At 38.7% G+C, this 20680-nt stretch overlaps 1 protein-coding gene across 4 annotated transcripts in view; it reads left to right on the top strand.

Moving 5' to 3' along the window:
- MELK (maternal embryonic leucine zipper kinase) overlaps positions 1-20680 on the top strand; it is a 96599-nt gene that overhangs the window by 22124 nt on the left and 53795 nt on the right. For 3 of the 4 annotated variants that reach the window (XM_055302744.1, XM_055302743.1, XM_055302745.1), the window contains 2 exons: positions 1092-1184; positions 7651-7749. In XM_055302744.1, coding sequence (XP_055158719.1) covers positions 1092-1184; positions 7651-7749 — 192 coding nt within the window. Of the gene's footprint in view, positions 1-1091; positions 1185-5370; positions 5447-7650; positions 7750-20680 lie in introns of those variants that run through there. The other variant, XM_055302746.1, reaches the window with a different exon arrangement.

The raw sequence follows: 20680 nt of genomic DNA, 5'->3' as shown, positions 1-20680 counted from the left end.
TTTTTTTGATCGGCAGCCATATAAAGATAAAATATACTTTAAGCAGATAAACTGGTTTAAGTCATGTTCTCCACAGGAGGCAGTGGAGAAGGTTTGTGACAGACTCCATTAGCTTTTATTTATGACTGCCACAGATTCGACCCACACAGATACCATCTAAAAAAAGCAGGGTTGGCTGGGAGAAGATTGCCTCCGCTTTCTGCTGAGGAGTTCACTTCTGGGCATGTGGTTGCAGTTGTAAATGAATTTTCACAATTTCCCAAGTCGTTTGCAAGTTGTAAGACTATACATGTGCTGGGAAGTTGTATCATTTTCATTATGTCTCAGTATGTCTGTGGGAGAGCAGAGGATGTTGAGCAGAATCCTCATTTTCACAGGTCTGGAAGTTCAGGCTGTGATTTGTGTTATAGCAGGGTCTAGAAAACAGACTCCTGAGGCTCTGTTCTATGCAGCCGACTCCTCTCTAAGGAAAGAGAAGCTTATGAATTTGTAAAGATTTGGTATTAGAGATAGGGTCTAGGAAAGAAGTACTGCTTTTTCTTTGAGTACTTGGGGGTGGGAAGACATGGGTGCTTGGATGCATGCTAAGCTGATTACTGTGTGAATGGATGTCTAGGAAAGTATGAACCTGACTTGACTAAGCTAAGGGGCAAAGGATTTTGTTCATGCCAGGTTGTAGTGGTATTGGAAATCCAGAGAAGAGGGAACTGCATGTGCATGCATGCATATAGCCAGGGTATTGGGTTGGCTGCAGAGTCTATTATTATTTGGGCTAATTCTTTGTCTAGCTTCTTTTTGCTTGTGCTTAAAGAATGTTTATCAAGGTTTTAATTTTTTAAAGATTTTATTTATTATAAAAAAGATTTTATTTATTTATTCACAAGAGACACACATACAGAGGCAGAGACATAGGCAGAGGCAGGAGAAGCAGCCTCCATGCAGGGAACCTGATGTGAGACTTAATCCTCGGACTCCAGGATCATGGCCTGAGCTGAAGGCAGATGCTCAACCACTGAGCCACCCAGACATCCCAAAGTTTTAATTTCTTAAGGGCTGTAATTAATAAGTCTTTCGTTCTTTCTTATTGGCAGGGTAACAAGGACTACCATTTGCAGACGTGCTGTGGGAGTCTTGCTTATGCAGCACCTGAATTAATACAAGGCAAATCCTATCTGGGATCAGAGGTAATCATTCATTGATTAATTCAGTATATAATCAATATATATTTATTGGTGACCTGTAGTGAGTCAGGCATTGTGCATTGGGGATATTACAATAAGGCAAGAAAGGATCTTGTTTATCAAAGAGTTCAGTCTATTAGGGGAGTAAGATATAAAGTAATGCATGAAATGAATAACTTACAATAAATGTAATAATACATAGAATACTTATAAAGCAAGGATACTTTTCTGGTGTCCTTGTGTTGGTTGCTTTTGTGTTAAACAGTACCATAGCTTAAGGTGGTTAGGTCTGCCAGGTAGAGTGCAAAGTCAGAGTTGTAGGCTCAGTTTTTAGAGATAGTGGTTAGCTCTGAGAAAACTTGTACTTTGTTCATAGCCAACTAACTATGTGAGGCTAGCAGTCCTGTTTCAGAGGCCCAGGCTCAGAAGGCCTGGAATTGCTTGTTTTACTTACTGTTAGCTACTACAAGCTAGTCAGTGCTTTCCATTCTCTGGAGTACTAATTTTGCTGATACTACTATCCTAAGGCAAACAAGGTTTAGTTATCAAAAGGTCAGGAAATGCTGGATTAAACAGTTTTCTTTAGTTCAGGACATCTCCACATCTTTAATATATTCTTGTACAGTGTTGTCCTTTGAGAGAGGAGCATCACAGAGAGCAGCTGGTCTTGATTTGCCTTGCCTACAGAGTCCACCTTTTATGTGGAGCATCTTTTGGAGCTAGTGTTATGTTAGAGAAACTTTGAGATACGCCCATTTACTTAATTTATAAGAGAAGATGGGAACTGACTTCTTTCTGGTGTCTATTTAGATATAGAACTTATAGAATAGTTGCAAATATGGAATGAGGAACTTCTGTATACATTTAGTCATATTCATAATTGTTTACATTTTTTCTTATAATTGCTTGCTCATTCTCTGTATATATGCATATTCTTTTTTTGAACCAATCAAGAGTAAGTTTTAGACATCATATCCCTTTATCATTAAATACTATGTATATTTTGTAAAAGCAAGGACCTTCTCTTTTATGCCCATACTTTAATTTTCAAAATCGGGGAGTTTAACATCGATACAACTTATTTAATCCATAATTCATATTCCCATGCTGATAATCATATCACTAATGTTCTTAGTTGTATTTTCCCTCCAGTCCAGCATTCAGTTGAGGATCATGTATTGCATTTAGTTGTCGTCTAAATGGTCTTCTTTAATCTAGAAGAATTCCTTAACCTTCCTTTATCTTCTTTGACCTTGACATTTTTTTATTGGTAAAGATTTTATTTGTTTATTTACGAGGGACACAGAGAGGCAGAGACATAGGCAGAAGGAAAAGCAGGCCCCCTTGTGGGGAGCCCAATGTGGGACTCAATCCCAGGACCCGAGGACCCTGGGATCTTGACCTGAGCCAAAGGCAGACCTGAGCCAAAGGCAGATGCTCGGCCACTGAGCCACCCAGGTGCCCTGACCTTGACATTTTTGAGGTAACCTCTTATTTTGTAGAAAGTCCCTCAATTTGAATTTGTATGATTCCTATGATTAGATTTAGGTTATGCATTTTTGGCAGATATAGCACAAAAGTAATGTTGAGGCCTTCTCAGTTAGTTGTAGGAAAAGGAACAAACTTTTACTGAGCTTTTAACGTAGTTCCGGAGTCATACTAGGTCCTTTTCAATTGTGGTAAAAATACATATAATGTAAGATTTACCATCTTTTTTTAAAACCAAACCATTTTTTAAAAAAGATTTTATTCATTTATTTGACAGAGAGCAAGAGCATAAGCAGGGGGAGCAGCAGAAGGGGAAGAGAAGCAGGCTCCCCACTGAGCAGGGAGCTCGATGCAGGGCTCTATCCCAGGATCCCAAGATCATGACCTGACCTGAAGGCAGACACATAACTGACTGAGCCACCCAGGCACCCCTATCTTAACCATTTTTTTTAAAATTTTATTTATTTATGATAGGCACACAGTGAGAGAGAGAGAATGGCAGAGACATAGGCAGAGGGAGAAGCAGGCTCCATGCACCGAGAGCCCGACGTGGGATTCGATCCCGGGTCTCCAGGATCGCGCCCTGGGCCAAAGGCAGGCGCTAAACCGCTGCGCCACCCAGGGATCCCCTCTCTTAACCATTTTTAAGTGTACAGTTCAGTAATGTTAGGCACATTCATATTGTTGTGCAAACAATCCCCAGAGCTCTTTTCATTTTGCAAAATGAAACTCTCTATCCATTAAATAATTACTCTCTATTCCTCCCTCTTCCCACTGCTGGCAACCACCCTTCCACTTACAGTTTTTATGAACTTGACTACTCTAGGTACCTTATATGTTGGAGTCATACAGTATTTGTCTTTTTGTGACTAATTTCACTTAGCATAATGTCTTCAAGGCTTATCTGTATTGTGGCATGTGTCAGAATTTTTTCATTTTTAGGGGCGCCTGGGTGGCTCGGTTAAATGTCTGCCTTTGGCTTGGGTTGTAATCCTAGAGTCTCAGATTGAGCCTGTGGTAGGCTCCTTGCTCAGAGGCTCCTTGCCTCTTCCTCTGCCTCTCTGCCCCCACCCCCACCATTCCTGCTCTTTCAGTCGCTCTTTCCCTGTCTCTCAAATGAATGAACGAATGAATGAATAAATGCCCCCCCTTCGTTATTGTGAATGTTGTTCATAGGAACAGAGATTTCTTTGAGTCCTTGCTTTCAGTAGTTTTAGATATTATACCCCAAAGTCGAATTGCTAGGTCATATGGTAATTGTATTTTTATTTTTTAAATTCTTATTTATTTTTTTAAGATTTTATTTATTTATTTGAGAAAGAGAGTACAAGCGAGGGGAGGGGCAGAGGGAGAGGGGGAGGGAGAAGCAGACTCCCCTCTGAGCAGGGAGCTGGTCACAGGGCTCCATCCGGGACTCTGAGATCATGATCTGAACTGAAGTCAGAGGCTTAAGAAACTGAGCCACCCAGGCACCCTGGTAATTCTAGATCTAATTTTTTGAGGGCCTGTCATACTGTTTTCCACAGTGGCAACATTTTATATTCCTACAACAGTGTATAGGATTTCTTAATGATGAAGTTTTGGAATATAGGTGAGGTCCAGAGCCGACAACCAAGAAGAATTGAGACGTCTTTGGTACAAAATGCTGGTTTTATTAAAGCACGGAGACAGGACCCTCGGCAGGTAGAGCTGCTGCCCTGGGCTTGTGCGGGACTGACTGATTATATACATGGGAGTGGGGGAGTTAAGGAAAAAGGGAGGTTTCAAAAGGATTTTCATATGCTAAGGAGGACCTACAAGATACTGGAGGCCTTGCCATGGTCAAGTTAAAGATTATTAACATTAAGAAAACTGGAAGCAAAAAAAAAAAAAAAAAAAAAGAAAAAAGAAAACTGGAAGCTTCCTGAGGAATGTCATACATATCCCACCCTGGGTGGGGGTCATTTGTGGGATATCAGCTTGCGTTTTGTCCTCAGCTAGCCCTCTGTGCCCCCATCACTTAAGCTAGATAATTTTATAATTTTCATTTAAATCCACAAAAATCCTGGGGCACTTGAGTGTTGGGACAGTCAGTTCATCTTCTGACTCTTGGTTTTCACTTAGGTAGTGATCTCTCGGTAGTGGGATCCAGCCCTGCTTCTGGGCTCCACGCAGTGTGGAGTCTGCTTTAGAGTGTTTCTCCCTCTTCTTCTCCCTCCCACTCTGCTCCTTCCTGATTCTATGAGGGCACTTCTCTCTCTCTCAAAAACAAACAATCTATCTTTAAATACACAAAAATCCTTTGGAATGAATTACTCATTTCATTAAGGTAAAGATGTTGAAATTGAGGTTCAGAAATTAAGTGTCTTCTCAGAGTCACAAAGCTGGTAACTACAGGTCAAAATTTGAACTAAGGTTTTACTGTGTACCCCTACTCTCTCTCTCTCATTTTATTAGATATTTTTTTTATTAGATATTTTTTAAAAAAGATTTTATTTGGGCAGCCCGGGTGGCTCGGCGGTTTCGCGCCACCTTCAGCCCAGGGCGTGATCCTGGAGACCTGGGATCGAGTCCAGTGTTAGGCTCCCTGCGTGGACCCTGCTTCTTCCTCTGCCTGTGTCTCTGCCTCTCTCTCTGTGTCTCTCATGAATAAATAAATAAAATCTTTTTTTTTTTTTTTCTTTTTTTTTTTAAGGGAGAAGCAGACTCCCTATGTGAGCCCGATGTGGGACTCAATCCCAGGATGCTGGGGTCACACCCTGAGCTGAAGGCGGACCCTCAACCACTGAGCCACTCAGGTGTCCCTTTTTTTTTTTTTTTACATTTTAAAAAAGTTTTTAATTTTAAATACAGTATAGTTAACATATGGTGTCATATTAGTTTCAGGTGTGCAATATAGCGATACAGCAGTTCTGTACATTTACTTACTCCTCATCATGATAAGTGTACTCTTTAAGCCTCTTCACCTATTTCACCCATCTCTCCACTCACCATTACCTGTATTTTTCCCACTGTTCCATCCAGTCTCCCAGGAGGAGTGGTAATCCTATGCCTAATGCTCACAAGATTCCTAGGAGACTGGTTATGAGGCTCTCCTGGTTTGAATGGATATGAGATTTTCCTGTAGGATCTTAAGGTGTTTTCTTGTCTCTTTAATTTTGTTTTAGAGAGAGAGAGAGAGAGAAAGTGAGTGAGGGGAGGGGCAGAGAGAGAGAGAAAATTTCAAGCAGGCTCCTCCATGCTCAGTTCAGAGACTGACGTGGGGCTCAGTCTCTCAACCCTAAGATCATTCTGAGCTGAAAATCAAGAGTTGGACACTTAACTGACTGAGCCACATAGGTGTCCCTCTTGTCCATTTTAGTTTGACTTTCCATCCTTCTAGGATGGTGTCCCAGGAATTGTCTGAGGCACTTGTTAAAAGAGCTAGAGTTCAATCCTGGGTGCTTAAGAGATTTTGGTTTTGTTTTCTAAGGTGGGGCTTTAAAAAAAAAAGGGAGGAAAAGAAAATCATCCTAAAATAAGTACTTTAGGTAATTCTTTTGTTGATGATCCAGAGCAGGCTTTAAGGAATGTCCCTGGTAAATATCTCTAGTTCCTTCAGTGATTTCTCACAGGAAATAGTTCAAGCCCCTCCTCCCTCTGATTTTTTTTTTTTCTTACTTGGCAATTGGTTGCTTATAGATTTACTTGCATTTGCTTTGGCTTATGATTTAATTGATTAATTTATTCTCATATCCAATTCAAAATAGTGAAGGGAAGGTGCTTGGATGAGTTAACTGAGGAGTACTTTTTCTGCTTTTTTCTCTCTAGTAGGCTTTGGTAGATTTCTGTGGGGATATTACTTTTTTTTCTTATCTTTTTGTTTAACTTCAGACATAATCTTTCTGTTGACCTCTTCTTATGACATTTGATGAGGCCATGCTAGCTCACTCTTTCCTCTTTGCTTTGAATTTAACACCCTGGTCAGGAGTGCCATGCTATTTGGGCTTCATTTATAGATTAATTATTTGACATCTCTGAGGCATAAATGGTTACTTTTCGACCTCCTGCAATTTGGAAGAAAAAAATCAGGTGTTTGCCTGAAAGTGAATTGTTCACGTGGGGCCTCTTAATAATTTGATGTGATTTGGTAGACAGGACTAAGAGTTAGTATAGGTACTACCTAGATGTGATGCTGCTTGAGTAATTTTAAGTCTGTTTTTCTCCTCTGCCCAACCCCTCTTGCCTTTAAAAAAAAATGCTGCCCTTTTCACCTCTTAAAATTTTCCTAAGGCTCAAGCAGGGGTGGGAGCTGTGACTTGTCCTCAGCCAACAGTGATATCATTATTGACTAAGGCCAAATACCGCTTGAATAAGTAGTTAGTACTTAGGACTCACGGGACACATGGATATCTTACATAAAGGTTAAGCTCCTTTCTGGGATTTTGAGATTTGTAGGGGTGTTTGTGCTGGAAGGCTAATTTCTAGCCTCTATATTTGAGAAGTCAATTGTTGAACTTTATTAAGGTTTCTTTACATAGAGAGGACTTTACAGCACAGCTCAGTCACATTTGCAGATTATCAGAAGTAAATTTTAAGACTTGTTTTGACATCCTCATGTGTGTTTATCTAATCCTCACATGTCATAAGCCCTCAATAACACTACAGAATTGTTTTTCAGAATCAAGAGACCTGGGCTCATCTCCTTCCTTATCACGTCCAGTCAAGTCCAGCCAACTGGGAATTATTTTCTATTAAGTGTTAGAATCCAACACTGGAAGAGAGTGCTCTGCACCGGAAGTTAGGAGACTGAGCTGGGTGACCTGTCATTGATTGGATGACTTTCAGCAAGTCTTCCTTTCTGGGGTTTAGGTTCCCTGTCTTTATAATAACCATGCTGATTTGGATGGTCTCTGCACTCTTTTCAGCTCTGTGAAGATTCTATGATTCTGTTAAGTGTACTGCCATTCTGTAATATGTATGTATGTATGTATGTATTTATTTCTCTCTCCCTCCCTCTCAGGCAGATGTTTGGAGTATGGGCATACTCTTATATGTACTTATGTGTGGCTTTCTACCATTTGATGATGATAATGTTATGGCTTTGTACAAGAAGATTATGGTGAGTATCACAAGACATAGAATTTCAATGTACAGATTTTATATTGCATACTATTTGCTTCTGTCTATAAAAGTACAATAATAGGCAAAAGTAATGTGTACTGTTAGAGGTCAAGATAGTGCTTATGCTTTGGAGGAAGGAATGAATGGAATATGAGGGAGGTCCTGTTCAGTTTCTTGATTTGGGTTCTGGTTATACTTGTGTATTCAGTTTTTGAAAACTTGTCCAAGTGTGTCCTCATAATATGTATACTGTCCTTGTGTATATTATGCTGCTTGGGTAAATATCTCAATAAGATAAAGACAAATGAGGAACTAAACAGGTAAGATGATTTTTCTGCTAAGAGTTTTTATTTTGTATCCTGAAATGACACCGTGATAATTTACTGGATTAAATCACATTCTCCTATTGAATTCTGGTAAAATAAGAGAAAGTTTTTTTTTTTTTTAAGGTAACATTTGGCTTTAAGGTTTACTAAAACTACAGTTAAGAGCACTGTTAGCTTTGTTAAAAATCATATCTATCAGAGACAGAAAGTAGATTTGTGGTTGTGGAGGTTGGGGATGGAATGGCAGTGGGGGAGCGGCTAAGGGATACAGGGTTTATTTTTGGGGTGCAGAGAGCGTTCTGGAATTATATAGCGGTAATGATCATGCAACTTTGTGAATATACTAAAAACTACTGAGCTATACATTTAAAAGTGAATTTTAGGTTATGTGAATTATTTTCAATTATTATTATTATTTTTTTAAGATTTTATTTATTTATTCATGAGAGAGAGGCAGAGACACAGGCAGAGGGAGAAGCAGGTTCTACGCAGGGAGCCTGACGTGGTACTCGATCCCTGGTCTCCAGGGTCACGCCCTAGGCTGAAGGCGGTGCTAAACCGCTGAGCCACCCGGGCTGCCCTGAATTATTTTCAGTTAAATCCTCAAAATCGTATATAGCAAGGAAAATTGTAAAATTCTTTTTTTTTTTTTTAATTTTTTATTTTTTATTTATTTATGATAGTCACAGAGAGAGAGAGAGAGAGAGAGAGACGCAGAGACATAGGCAGAGGGAGAAACAGGCTCCATGCACTGGGAGCCTGATGTGGGATTCGATCCCCGGTCTCCAGGATCGCGCCCTGGGCCAAAGGCAGGCGCCAAACCGCTGCGCCACCCAGGGATCCCAAAATTGTAAAATTCTTTTTAAAGATTTAATATTCAGGGATGCCTGGGTGGCTCAGGGGTTGGTGCCTGCCTTTGGCCTAGGGCGTGATCTTGGAGACCTGGGATCGAGTCCCACGTTGGGCTCCCTGCATGGAGCCTGCTTCTCTCTGCCTGTGTCTCTGCCTCTCTCTCTCTGTGTCTCTCATGAATAAATAAAATCTTTAAAAAAAAAGATTTAATATTCAAAGCAGGATAACACAAGAAGATATCTAAAAAGGAAGAAAGCACCATTTTGTGTCCCTAGCAAACCAGGGTCAGACCTGCAGAGCAGCTTCTCTCTGTGTTTTGAATTCAGTTCTGTTGAAGAAGTATTTCCTGAAGGTCGTCTTTGTATGAGATACTGGAAGGCATGAACAAGGATCTGTGAAACTTGATCATTGTCCACTGGGCCTGATTTTTTGTTGGAGACAGATACAAGGCTATCTAAAGAGGGCAAAGGGTCTGGGATGCCATGTTATAACAGAGATAGAAATGAAGTTAATATAGGAGTGGGTGAAGGGTTTGGGAGAACACATATTAGAGGAAGTGAGGTTTGAGCAGGGCTTTCAAAAAAAGGGTAGAAGTGCTTCAGAAAGGGATGTGGGAGAGAGCACGCTGATAGAGTAGATAGTATGAGCAAAGATAGAAGATAGGAGAAGCATGGGGGAAAATGGTCTGATGTTTTATATGCTGGACCACTGGGTCTCTAAAGCCCTTTAGGTAGGGAGATTATCTAAATCAACTCTTATTTTTGGGACGTGGTACATGAGTTGAAAGTGGTAATCCCAGGTGGCTCATTTCTTACCCTATAGGAACAGGTTTAAGGGCACTGCGTTCAGACTTCAGTTTTTAAATTTATTTGGCTTACTATTTATTTCCTAAATCCCACCCTAGAAAAACTTTTAAAATCCATGCCAAAATTACAAAGAGTAGTTTTGGGAAGAGATGAAGTTGTAGTAGTTCCAATTCTGAAGGCTAAGTAGCTCTGATTCTGCAATCGAATGAAAGTAGGTTAGCAGTAGCTGTTACCACTGCTTTGGGGAAACATATGTGTGTGCTTCTCCTTGGGAAGGGAAGCTGGATGGGGCAGTAGGCTGGTGGCAGGCTCCCTGAGGCTGGCTGGAGGTAACCAACAGCCTGTATTTCCTCCTTTCCCTAAGCATTGCAGGGTAGCAGTTGTTGCTTTGGCTCTGCGCTAAGCTCACTGCGGTAGCAAGCAGTTCCTGATTCCAAAGAGCCACACCCTACTCTGTCAACAACAGAATATGGGAGAGAATAGTTAGGATCACTTCATAGCTTCAGCTTTACCTAAAACAAGTGAAGTGGGGTGAAGGCTGGTCTTTGGGCAGCTCGGCAATAATTTTGCAGTTATGCTTTTTAAAAAAAAAATTGGGTTGGCCTCTTCAATTATTCACTCTTTTTGCTACTTTTTTTCTGTAGAGCAATGTTTCTTGTTCTGAAAATAATTTTAGTATTGTAAGCTACTATTATATTTTACCCCCTTCTTTTTTTTTTTTTAAGAATTTCATACAAGAGAAATAACTGACATTTCTCCTAAGATGAACTAGAAGTGGATCTGTTAGGTGGTACAGCATGAAATCTTGTATCGTTTAGAATTCTAGAAAGACAGTAGGGGGATACATAATCGTGGAAATTCACTGTTGGAAAGGATCTTACAAATCATGTTTTCTCACCTCTGTTTCTTTTTTTTTTTTTCCTCACCTCTGTTTCTTGTTTCATATTAAAATCATGACAAACATCTCTTGCCTTGGCTATGTCCATGTAATTTTTCTGCACATTACCATCACTTGGGATGCTTTAAAATACATTAGGTTCAGCCCCCAGAGCAATTAAATCAGAGTCTTACTGGGTTTGTGTGTGTGTGTGTGTGTGTGTGTGTGTGTGTGTGTGTGTGTTTGGTATTTTTAAAATCTGGGATCTCTGCTTTCTGTTAGTGGCAGAATATGGCAAATTACTGGGCCTTTCTGAGTCTTAGTTTCTTTCTCTGTAAAATGGATAGAATGATAGTTTTTACAATATAGGGTTGTTAGAATTAAATGGGTTAAGCCATGCACAGCATTAGAGTAGTGCTCAATAAATATTTGCTATTATTATACACACATATGTCTAAATTTGGTTTGCCAGTATTTTGTCCAGAACTTAAAATTTGCTCATAGATTAATGTGGACTTTCTTTTCTTAAACTATTTTGTTTTTTTTTTTTGGTTTCAAGATTTTACTAGCCACATAAAGTTAATTGAAGGATATTCTTCGTTTTACTATTTGTTTTTGTTTCTTGGGGGAGAGTTTAAGATTAGAATTTTTAGGGATGCCTGGGTGGCTCAGCTCAGAGACATAGGCAGAGGGAGAGGCAGGCTCCATGCAGGGAGCCCGATGTGGGACTCCATCCTGGGACTCCAGGATCAGTCCCTGAGCTGAAGACAGATGCTTAACTGCTGAGCCACCCAGGTGTCCCAAGTCTATAGTCTTTTGAAGGTATAGCTAATATGATTTGCTGATGAGTGGGATAGGGGAATAATCTGAGTAATTGGAAAATTGGAGCTGCCATGAACTGGGATGAGGAAGACTCTTGGTAGAGCAAGGATGATCAGGAGTTCAGGTTGGACACAAAGAATGTGCCCATTTTGTTTAATTTCTCAGTTATTGGTATAAGATTGTTGATGAGGGACTAAGTATGTATCAGATTTTTATGTATTTTTTTCAGATTATACATTTATAAGGAATTATATATTATATCTTTTTGCTATTCCATTTACATTTTTTTCTTTTATTTTCTTTTTAAGATTTCATTTATTCATTCATGAGAGACACACAGAGAGAGAGAGAGGCAGAGACACAGGTAGAGAGAGAAGCAGGCTCCCTGCAGGGAGCCCGATGCAGGACTCGATCCCAGGACCCTAGAATCATGTCCTGGGTGGAAGGCAGATACTCAACCACTGAGCCACCCAGGCGTTCCCATTTATAGTTTTTTCACACACATGAATGGAAATTTCCTGAGGTTATAGCTATGCTAGGGACAAAAGTGACTGTCAGTATAACTGGAGGTAGAATCGATATTCTTTTGTAAACAGAGACTTCTAAGGATACTTGATTTCTTGATGAGTATATGGGAATTTTAGTCAGACATTATGACATAAAGGATCACTATAATAATTTTATCTAGGAAAAGTTTTGAATATTCACCTTGGCAATGCAAAGGCTCAATAAAGATATCTGACTTTGAGGGCCCTGGATGGCTCAGTTGGTTAAGTGTCTGCTTTTGACTTAGGTCATGATCCCAGGGTCCTGGAATTGAGCCCTGCATCAGGCTCCCTGCTCAGTGGGGAGTCTGCTTCTCCCTTTGCCCCTCACCCTGCTCATGCTCTCTCTCTCTCAAATTAAATGAGTAAATAAAATCTAAAAAAAAAAAATCTGACTTTGAACAAACTACCACATATCCCATGGATATCCACCTAGTAAAACAAAATAAGGTACTGTATGGATTTACCAACTATAAACTTTGATTTTAGAATAATTATATCTCTTTTTTATAGTGATGATTATATAGGCTGTAATCTTTGATTTGCAATGTTAAAATGTTGTAATCCACATTGTAAGAAGACTACTTGGCAGGAGGTCATGCATTCAGGTCTTCTTCAAGTAATATTGAGGCAGTAGGGACAAGTTAAACAGAGGGGTAGGTGGACCAGGGGTTGAGGGTGGGATATATTATTATCCTACCCTATTGGAAAGTAGTAGTTGATTTGTCAGGAAATTGTTGCTACCAACTCTGACTCCTGAATTAGTAGCATTATATATATATATATATATATATTTTTTTAAGGATTTTATTTATTTATTCATGAGAGACACAGAGAGAAAGAGAGAGAGAGGCAGAGACATAGGCAGAGGGAGAAGCAGGCTCCATGGAGGGAGTCCGATGTGGGACTTGATCCTGTGAGTCTGGGATCATGCCCTGAGCCAAAGGCAAACACATAACCACTGAGCCACCCAGGCGTCCCAATGATATATAGTTCTTACAGATGTGTGAGTAGCTAGGAATCCATGTTGTGTTAATTTACTCCTTTCTAGGATGCTAAAGGCAAAGAAAGGTTTGTTAAACTTCAGTTAGACTTCTTGACTAGGTGATAGGTTGGCAAATGGTGGCCTACCAGCCAAATCTGGACCGTCACCTGTTTGGTTAAATGACATTTTATTGGAACATAGCTATACCTATTTATGTATTGTCTGTGGCTGCTTTTCCATGACAGTTGGTGGAGTTGAGTAGTTGTGACAGATTGCATGGCCCACAGAACCAAAAATATTTATTCTGTTCCTTTTCAGAAAAAGTTTGCTGCCTTCTGGCTTAGTGTTCATGATCTGTAGTAGAATGATCTTGCCTGCTCCTTTCCTAGAATATTGGTCTGAAATGCCCAGGCTTGTAGCTTATCAAGAAACTGACATTCAGTTCATTGTTTTTATAATGAAAAACGAAGAATGTATGATAAAAAAACATTACTAAGGGGTATATAATTAAAAGAAAAAAACCGTTCCTGCTCACCTAGCCGTCTGTTTTCTTCCACAGAGAAAACTATTTATTTAGAAATTTGTTACATACATTTGTAGAAATTATCTATACTTACACAAACCTTTATATGTCTGTATATATCCTTTGGGATTATATAATCCATATAGTGAATGACCTTTGCCTTCTCCCCCTTCTCTCCCCTTCTCCTTTCCTTCATTTTGTTTTATTTTGTTTTACTTTATTTTATATTTTAAAATTCCTATTTTAAAATTCCTATTTGGAGATCCCTGGGTGGCTCAGCGGTTTTGCCTGCTTTTGGCCTGGGCTGCGATCCTGGAGTCCCGGGATCGAGTTCCGCGTTGGGCTCCTGGTGTGGAGCCTGCTTCTCCCTCTGCCTGTGTCTCTGCCTCTCTCTCTTTCTCTTTCTCTATGTCTATCATAAATAAATAAAAATAAATCTTTTTTTAAAAAAATTCCTATTTATTTATGTATTTGAGAGAGGGAGAGCGCGCGTGTACTTGCAAGAGGGGCGGACAGAGGGAGAGGGAGAATCTCAAGCAGACTCTGCAGTGAGCATGGAGCCTTTATGTGGGCTCTCACAATCCTGAGATCATAACCTGAGCAGAAGCCAAGAGTCTGATGCCTAACTGACTGAGCCACCCAGGTGCATCCCTCCCCTTTTTAAAATTTAATGCTTTACTTTGAAGATAGTTTCATCTTGTACATAGAAGCATGTATAGGTTTTCATTGTTTTATTTTTTAATGGCTGCATAATATTGATTGTGAAATTTCTTTTATTTGAAATTTGTGTACATCATTAAAAAATTAATTTGTAGTCACACAATTATACAAGTAGTGCATAAAAACATGCTTTGTATAAAGACTTAAAACATTACAGATAACTGAAGTCCTCTTGATCTCTCACATAGGTAATTACTATTATCACTTTGGTTCTGGAACTTTATATTTGTAGTATTTTGTATTTTTTTCTTAACATAATGGTATCATACTAATATAACTCTGTATCTTTCTTTAGTCAACACTATGTGCCATTGTGCATATAATACTAACTCATTTTTACAAATAGTTTATCTAGTCATTTTCTTGTTGAACATTTTGTATTTTTTAATTTTTTCACCAATGCATATCTTCTGCATAATTCTTTCCCTGTGTATATCTTCTTGGACATATGTACCAAGTAGTAGAATTGCTAGATCCTAGGGTATGTTATTCGAAAAATTAACAGATATTGTCAAATTATGCTCCAGCATTTTTTTTCCACATTATACTTCCAGCAGCACTGTGAGAGTGGCTGTTTCCCCACACACTTTTTTTTTTTTTTAAGATTTTATTTATTCATGAGAGACACAGGGAGGGAGAGAGAGGGAGAGAGAGAGAGAGAGAGAGAGAGAGAGAGAGAGAGGCAGGCAGAGACATAGGCAGAGGGAGAAGCAGGTTTCCTGCAAGGAGCCTGATGTGGGATTCCATCCTGGATCCCGGGTCATGCCCTGGGCTGAAGGCAGACGCTTAACCACTGAGCAACTCAGGGGTTACAGATGTGTGAGTAGTTAGGAATCCATGTTGTGTTAACTTACTCCTTTAACTTCCCATACTCCTCATACGCTCTTTTAACATTGTTACTTATACAAAATTTTGGATCTTTTTTTTTGTGTGTGTTTTTTGTTTAATTTTTTAAAAAAAATTTTTGGATCTTGGTCAATTGAATGGATGAAAATGACATCTGCAAATGGGATCTGATTTTTAAAAAATTTATGGCATCTAATGTGTTCTTCATGTGTCTTTAATAATTAGAGTTTGAACTTATTTTAAATGTGTATGTGTGTATGTGTGTGTATATATTTTTTTAAAGTTTTTCCTCTGCAAACTGTTCATGGCATTTGCTCATTTAAAAAAATCTTTTTCTTATTAAATTATAAGAATGCTTCTACAATAAAAAATAATAATAATTACTATCATTCATTGAATATTTACTATGTGCCGCCTGTTGCTTTATGCATTCTACATGGATTAGCTCCTTTAATCCACACAATAGTCCACTGAGGTAGGTACTGTTATCATACCTTTTTTATTTTATGTATGTATGTATATATATATTTATTATTTATTTTAAAATTTATTTTTAAAGATTTTATTTATTTATTCACAAGAGACACGGAGAGAGGCATAGAAATAGGCAGAGAAAGAAGTAGGCTCCCTGCAAAGAGCCTGTTGTGGGACCAGATCCCAGGACCACAGGATCACGACCTGAACCAAAGGCAGACGCTCAACCACTGAACCACCCAGATGCCCTGATCATACCCTTCTTAAAGATGAGGAAAGTGAAACAGTGCAAAAATAATTTGCCTGAAGTTATTCAACTAATTATTGGCAGAATTGGGATTTGAACTCAGGTGGTCTGCATCCAGAGGCTGTATTCCTAACTACCATGCTATAGAGCATCCCAAGGAAATTAACATTTTGTCCTGTGTGGTAAAATCTATATATTTCAGTTTTTTCTTCATGCTTTTTTTCTAGTATTTTTAACTTTTTTTTTTAAGATTTTATTTTTATGTAATCTGCACCCAGCATGGGGCTTGAACTCACAACCCTGAGATCAGGAGTGGCATGCTCCACCAACTGAGCCAGGTACCCCAATACTTTTAAATACTCATTTTTTGATCTACTAGAAATTAATATTGGTATAAGATGTACTAGAGACCCAGCTTTTTTTAATACAATTTTTATTTTATTTATTTATTTTTATAATTTTTATTTTAAAATAGTTTTAGATTTATAGGAAAGTTACAAAGATAATAAGTACAAAAAAAAAAAAAGATAATAAGTACAGCATTCCCATATACCCCTCACCTAATTTTTCCCATTTTTAACATCTCATGTTACTATGGTAGTTTGTTACAACTAAAGAACCGGCATTGGTACAGTACTTTTAACTAAATTCTGTACCTTGTTCCTGTTTCACTAGTTTTTACCTAATGTCCTTTTTTAATTTTAAGATTCTATCAGGATACCATATTATATTTAGTTGTCATATCTTCTTAGCCCTCTCTGATCTGTGATAGTATCTAGGGATCTTTTTTTTTTTTTTTTTAAGATTTTACTCATTTATTCATGAGAGACACCGAGAGAGAGAGAGAGAGAGAGAGAGAGAGAGAGAGAGAGAGAGAGAGGCAGAGACACAGGCAGAGGGAGAAGCAGGCTCCATGCAGGGAGCCTGACCCCGGGTCTCCATGATCACACACCCTGGGCTGAAGGCAGTGCTAAACCGTGTTCTGGTTTAGCACCAGGGGCTGCCTGGGATCTTTCATTTTTAAATAAGTAGTTACTTATTTATTCTAAAATAAATAATTGTTTGTCCCAGGACTGCTTATTCAATAATCCATCATTTTCCCATTGATTTGAAAGGATGGTTTTATTATATATTAAATTTTTACATTTACATATTTCTTTTTCTGGGCTTTTTATTTTATTGTACGTATCTTTTTATGTATTCTTATCTGATACATAATTGTTTTAGTTGCTGTATTTTTTATAATACCATTTATTATATGTCTGGTAGAATTAGCCTTTTCTTACTCTATTTTTCCTCTAGAATTTTTTCTGGCTATTGTGCTATGTTTTTTTCCCCTGACGTGCTGTTTAAATGGAATGTTTGGAAAGCTAATGGGTCCATAATTTGATGGAATAAAGTCTATTCCATTTTAAAGAGGAATGATTTGGTAACATATCTGTGGTATTAATAATGGGAAATGAATGAGTCAGGATTGGAGACCTGGCCTTGGATGTTCGTTCTTTCTTTCTTTCTTTCTTTCTTTCTTTCTTTCTTTCTTTCTTTCTTTCTTTCTTTCTTTCTCTTTCTTTCTTTCTTTCTTTCTTTCTTTCTTTCTTTCTTTCTTTCTTTCTTTCTTTCTTTCTTTTTCTTTCTTTCTTGATTTTATTTTTATTTATTTATTTATGAGAGCCAGAGAGAGAGAGAGAGAGAGAGAGAGGCAGACACAGGCAGAGGGAGAAGCAGGCTCCATGCTGGGAGCCTGACGTGGAAATTGATCCTGGGACTCCAGGATCACGCCCTGGGTGGAAGGCGGGCGCCAAGCCGCTGAGCCACCCAGGGATCCCCTTGGATGTTCTTTCAGTTTTATGAAATTCCAGTCTCTTCAGAGGGTTTGTATTTTCATAGCGTAGAAACACACTTTTGTTTACTGCTTGTCCACATTTTTATTTCTTAATTCTTTGTGTGTTGTGTTATTAGTGCTTTCTTTTTTTTTTTTGAAAAACTGTTACTAAATTAAAGTACATCTTTATAACCGAATATTCTACAGACATGAATACATGAGGAAGCTCTTTAAATACTGATATGAACGATATCCAAGATGGGTTGTTGGGGGAAAAAGCAAGGTTAGAACAGTATGTATAGTGTACTGTCATTTTTGTAAAAATGAAGGAAAGGGAGGCATAGTTGTATTATTTACTCTCCTGAAAGAGGATATAAGAAGTTAGTAGTTGCTCTTCCTTTTGGGGAGAAAAATTGGGAGAGAAGAATGGAAGGGAGACTTCATTGTATGCTCTTTTAAATTTTGAAACAGAACATAAAGACTCCTAACTCTGGGAAACGAACTAGGGGTGGTGGAAGGGGAGGGGGGTGGGGGTGAATGGGTGACGGGCACTGAGCAGGGCACTTGACGGGATGAGCACTGGGTGTTATTCTCTATGTTGGTAAATTGAACACCAATAAAAAATAAATTTATTATTTAAAAAAATAAAAAAACCCCCAAAGGGTTAAAAAAATGAAATAGGGAAAAAAATAAATTTTGAATCATGTAAAGTTTTTACTTCTTGCCTAATTGTTCTGGCTAGGACTTCCAGTACTATGTTGAATTAAAGTAGTGAGAGCGGGCATCCTTGTCTTGTTTCTGATCTTGGAGGGAAAGCTTTCAGTCTTTCCCCATCGAGTGTGGTGTTAGCTATGGGTTTTTCATTTATGGCTTTTATTATGTTAAGGTAGTTTCCTCTTATTTCTAGTTTATTGAGTGTTTTTATTATGAAAGGGTTTTGATTTCTGTCAGATACCTTTTCTGCATCAGTTGAAACAATCATGTGTTATTTTATCCTTCATTCTGTTAATGTGGTGTATCACATATATTCATTTGTGTATGTTGAACTTTCCTTACATTCCAGGAATAAATCTGACTTGGTAATGATGTGTAATTCTTTTAATATGCTGTTGAATTCAGTTTGTTAGTAATGAGTTTTTAAAAGTAGAGCGATGAAGTTCTGAGTTTCGAACCCCCAGAACTGATAGGGAAAGTGGGGGAGATGCCTTCTCCAATGAAGTCTGAGTTTGTAGCAGTAGAATTATATATTTACTTGAGTTGTGCTGAAGTCTCCTCTGCCTAGAGCATCTGCATCAGTCTTTTTGTTGTTGATTTTTTTTAAAGATTTTGTGTTTTTATGAGCACTGAGTGTTATACTATATATTGGCAAATTGAACTTCAATAAAATAAATAAATCTCTCTCTATATATATATGTATATACACACACACACACACACATACACATATATGTGTATGTGTGTGTGTGTGTGTGTATAAAGATTTTGTGTTTTTAGGTCATCTTTACACCCAGTGTGGAGCTCAAACTCATAACCCTGAGATCAAGAGTTAGATGCTTTACTGACTGAGCCAGCTGGTCACCCCTTGTTGTTGATTTTTTTTTTTTAAGGCTTTATTTATTTATTCATGAGAGACACAGAGAGAGGCAGAGACATAGGCAGAGGGAGAACCAAGCCCTCTAGAGGGAGCCTGAAGTGGAACTTGATCCCAGGACCCAGGGATTATAACCTGAGCCTCAGGCAAACCTCAACCACTGAAGTACCCTGGAGCCCCCAAACTTCTTTTTTTTGTCTATTCACTTGGGAATATTATCAGACACCCCAACTTGTCAGATTTACCAAGACTACAAGTTAATTCTCTTAATTCATATTATTGTGCATCACCTCTTTTACTCATTTTAGGCATCACTCCTGGTAGAGCAGTTCACGTAGGTCTGGGTTTTCCTCCTTAATAGTGTTAGAATATTGCAGTGATCAGTTATTTCAAGGTCCACTCCAGCCCAGAGTAGCTATAAGTTGTCTCACTTCTCTCTGTTCTCATTTGGTTTCCCTTGTTTCTTTTCTTTTCTTTTTTTTTTTTAAAGAAATTATTTATTTATTCGAGAAACAGAGGCAGAGGGAGAAGCAGGCTCCATGAAGGGAGCCTGATGCGGGACTCAATCCCCGGTCTCCAGGATCACACCCCGGGCTGAAGGTGGCGCTAAACCACTGGGCCACCGGGGCTGCCCTGAAATTTTGAATCTTGATTGTGTTGTCATGAAATATCAGCTGTCTTGCCCAGCATTGTACCATTTCGTACGTTTCTTTAAATATTTTCAATCCGGGATGCCTGGGTGGCTCAGCAGTTAAGCATCTGCCTTCGGCTCAGGGTGTATTCTTGGGGTCTCAGATCGAGTTGCACATCAAGCTCCCTGCATGGAGCTGCTTCTCCCTCTGCCTCTGTCTTTGCCTCTCTCTCTCTATGTCTCTCATAAATAGGTAAATAAATAAAATATTAAAAAAAAATAAATAGGGACACCTAGGTGGCTTAGCGGTTAAGTGTCTGCCTTTGGCTAAGGGCGTGATCCTGATCCCAGGATCGAGTCCCACGTTGGGCTCCCTGCATGGAGCCTGCTTCTCCCTCTGCCTGAGTCTTTGCCTCTCTGCGTCTCTCATGAATAAATAAATAAAATCTTCAAAAATAAACAAACAAATAAAAATCTCCAATCCAAGTTGTCACTTAAAAAACTGAATAGAATAGGTGTTTTGAGAAGCGGGTTTTGGTCTGTATTGGGTACACTTCCCCAAGGTTTTGTGGTCTTATCCACAAAGATGAACCAAGTGACTGTTAATGCCTTATGGAAATTGAAAACTACATTAGATCCACAGTGTTCCTCATTTACTGACTTAACTCTAAGCTTTTTTCTTTCTTTCTTTCTTTCTTTTTTTTTTTTTTTACCTGGCTGGACCTAAGTTTCCATACTGTTTATTTACCTTCATTTGCTGCTGCTTCAAGTTCACATTCATATGGCAGCCATGGAATCATTGCCCTGATTATTAATATATTATTTCTCCAATACAAGGTGGATGTACCAACATGCAATCCTC

This window comes from Nyctereutes procyonoides, unplaced genomic scaffold (assembly GCF_905146905.1).
Source record: "Nyctereutes procyonoides isolate TBG_1078 unplaced genomic scaffold, NYPRO_anot_genome, whole genome shotgun sequence".
NCBI lineage: Eukaryota > Metazoa > Chordata > Mammalia > Carnivora > Canidae > Nyctereutes > Nyctereutes procyonoides.
This window is presented reverse-complemented; position numbering and strand designations above follow the sequence as displayed.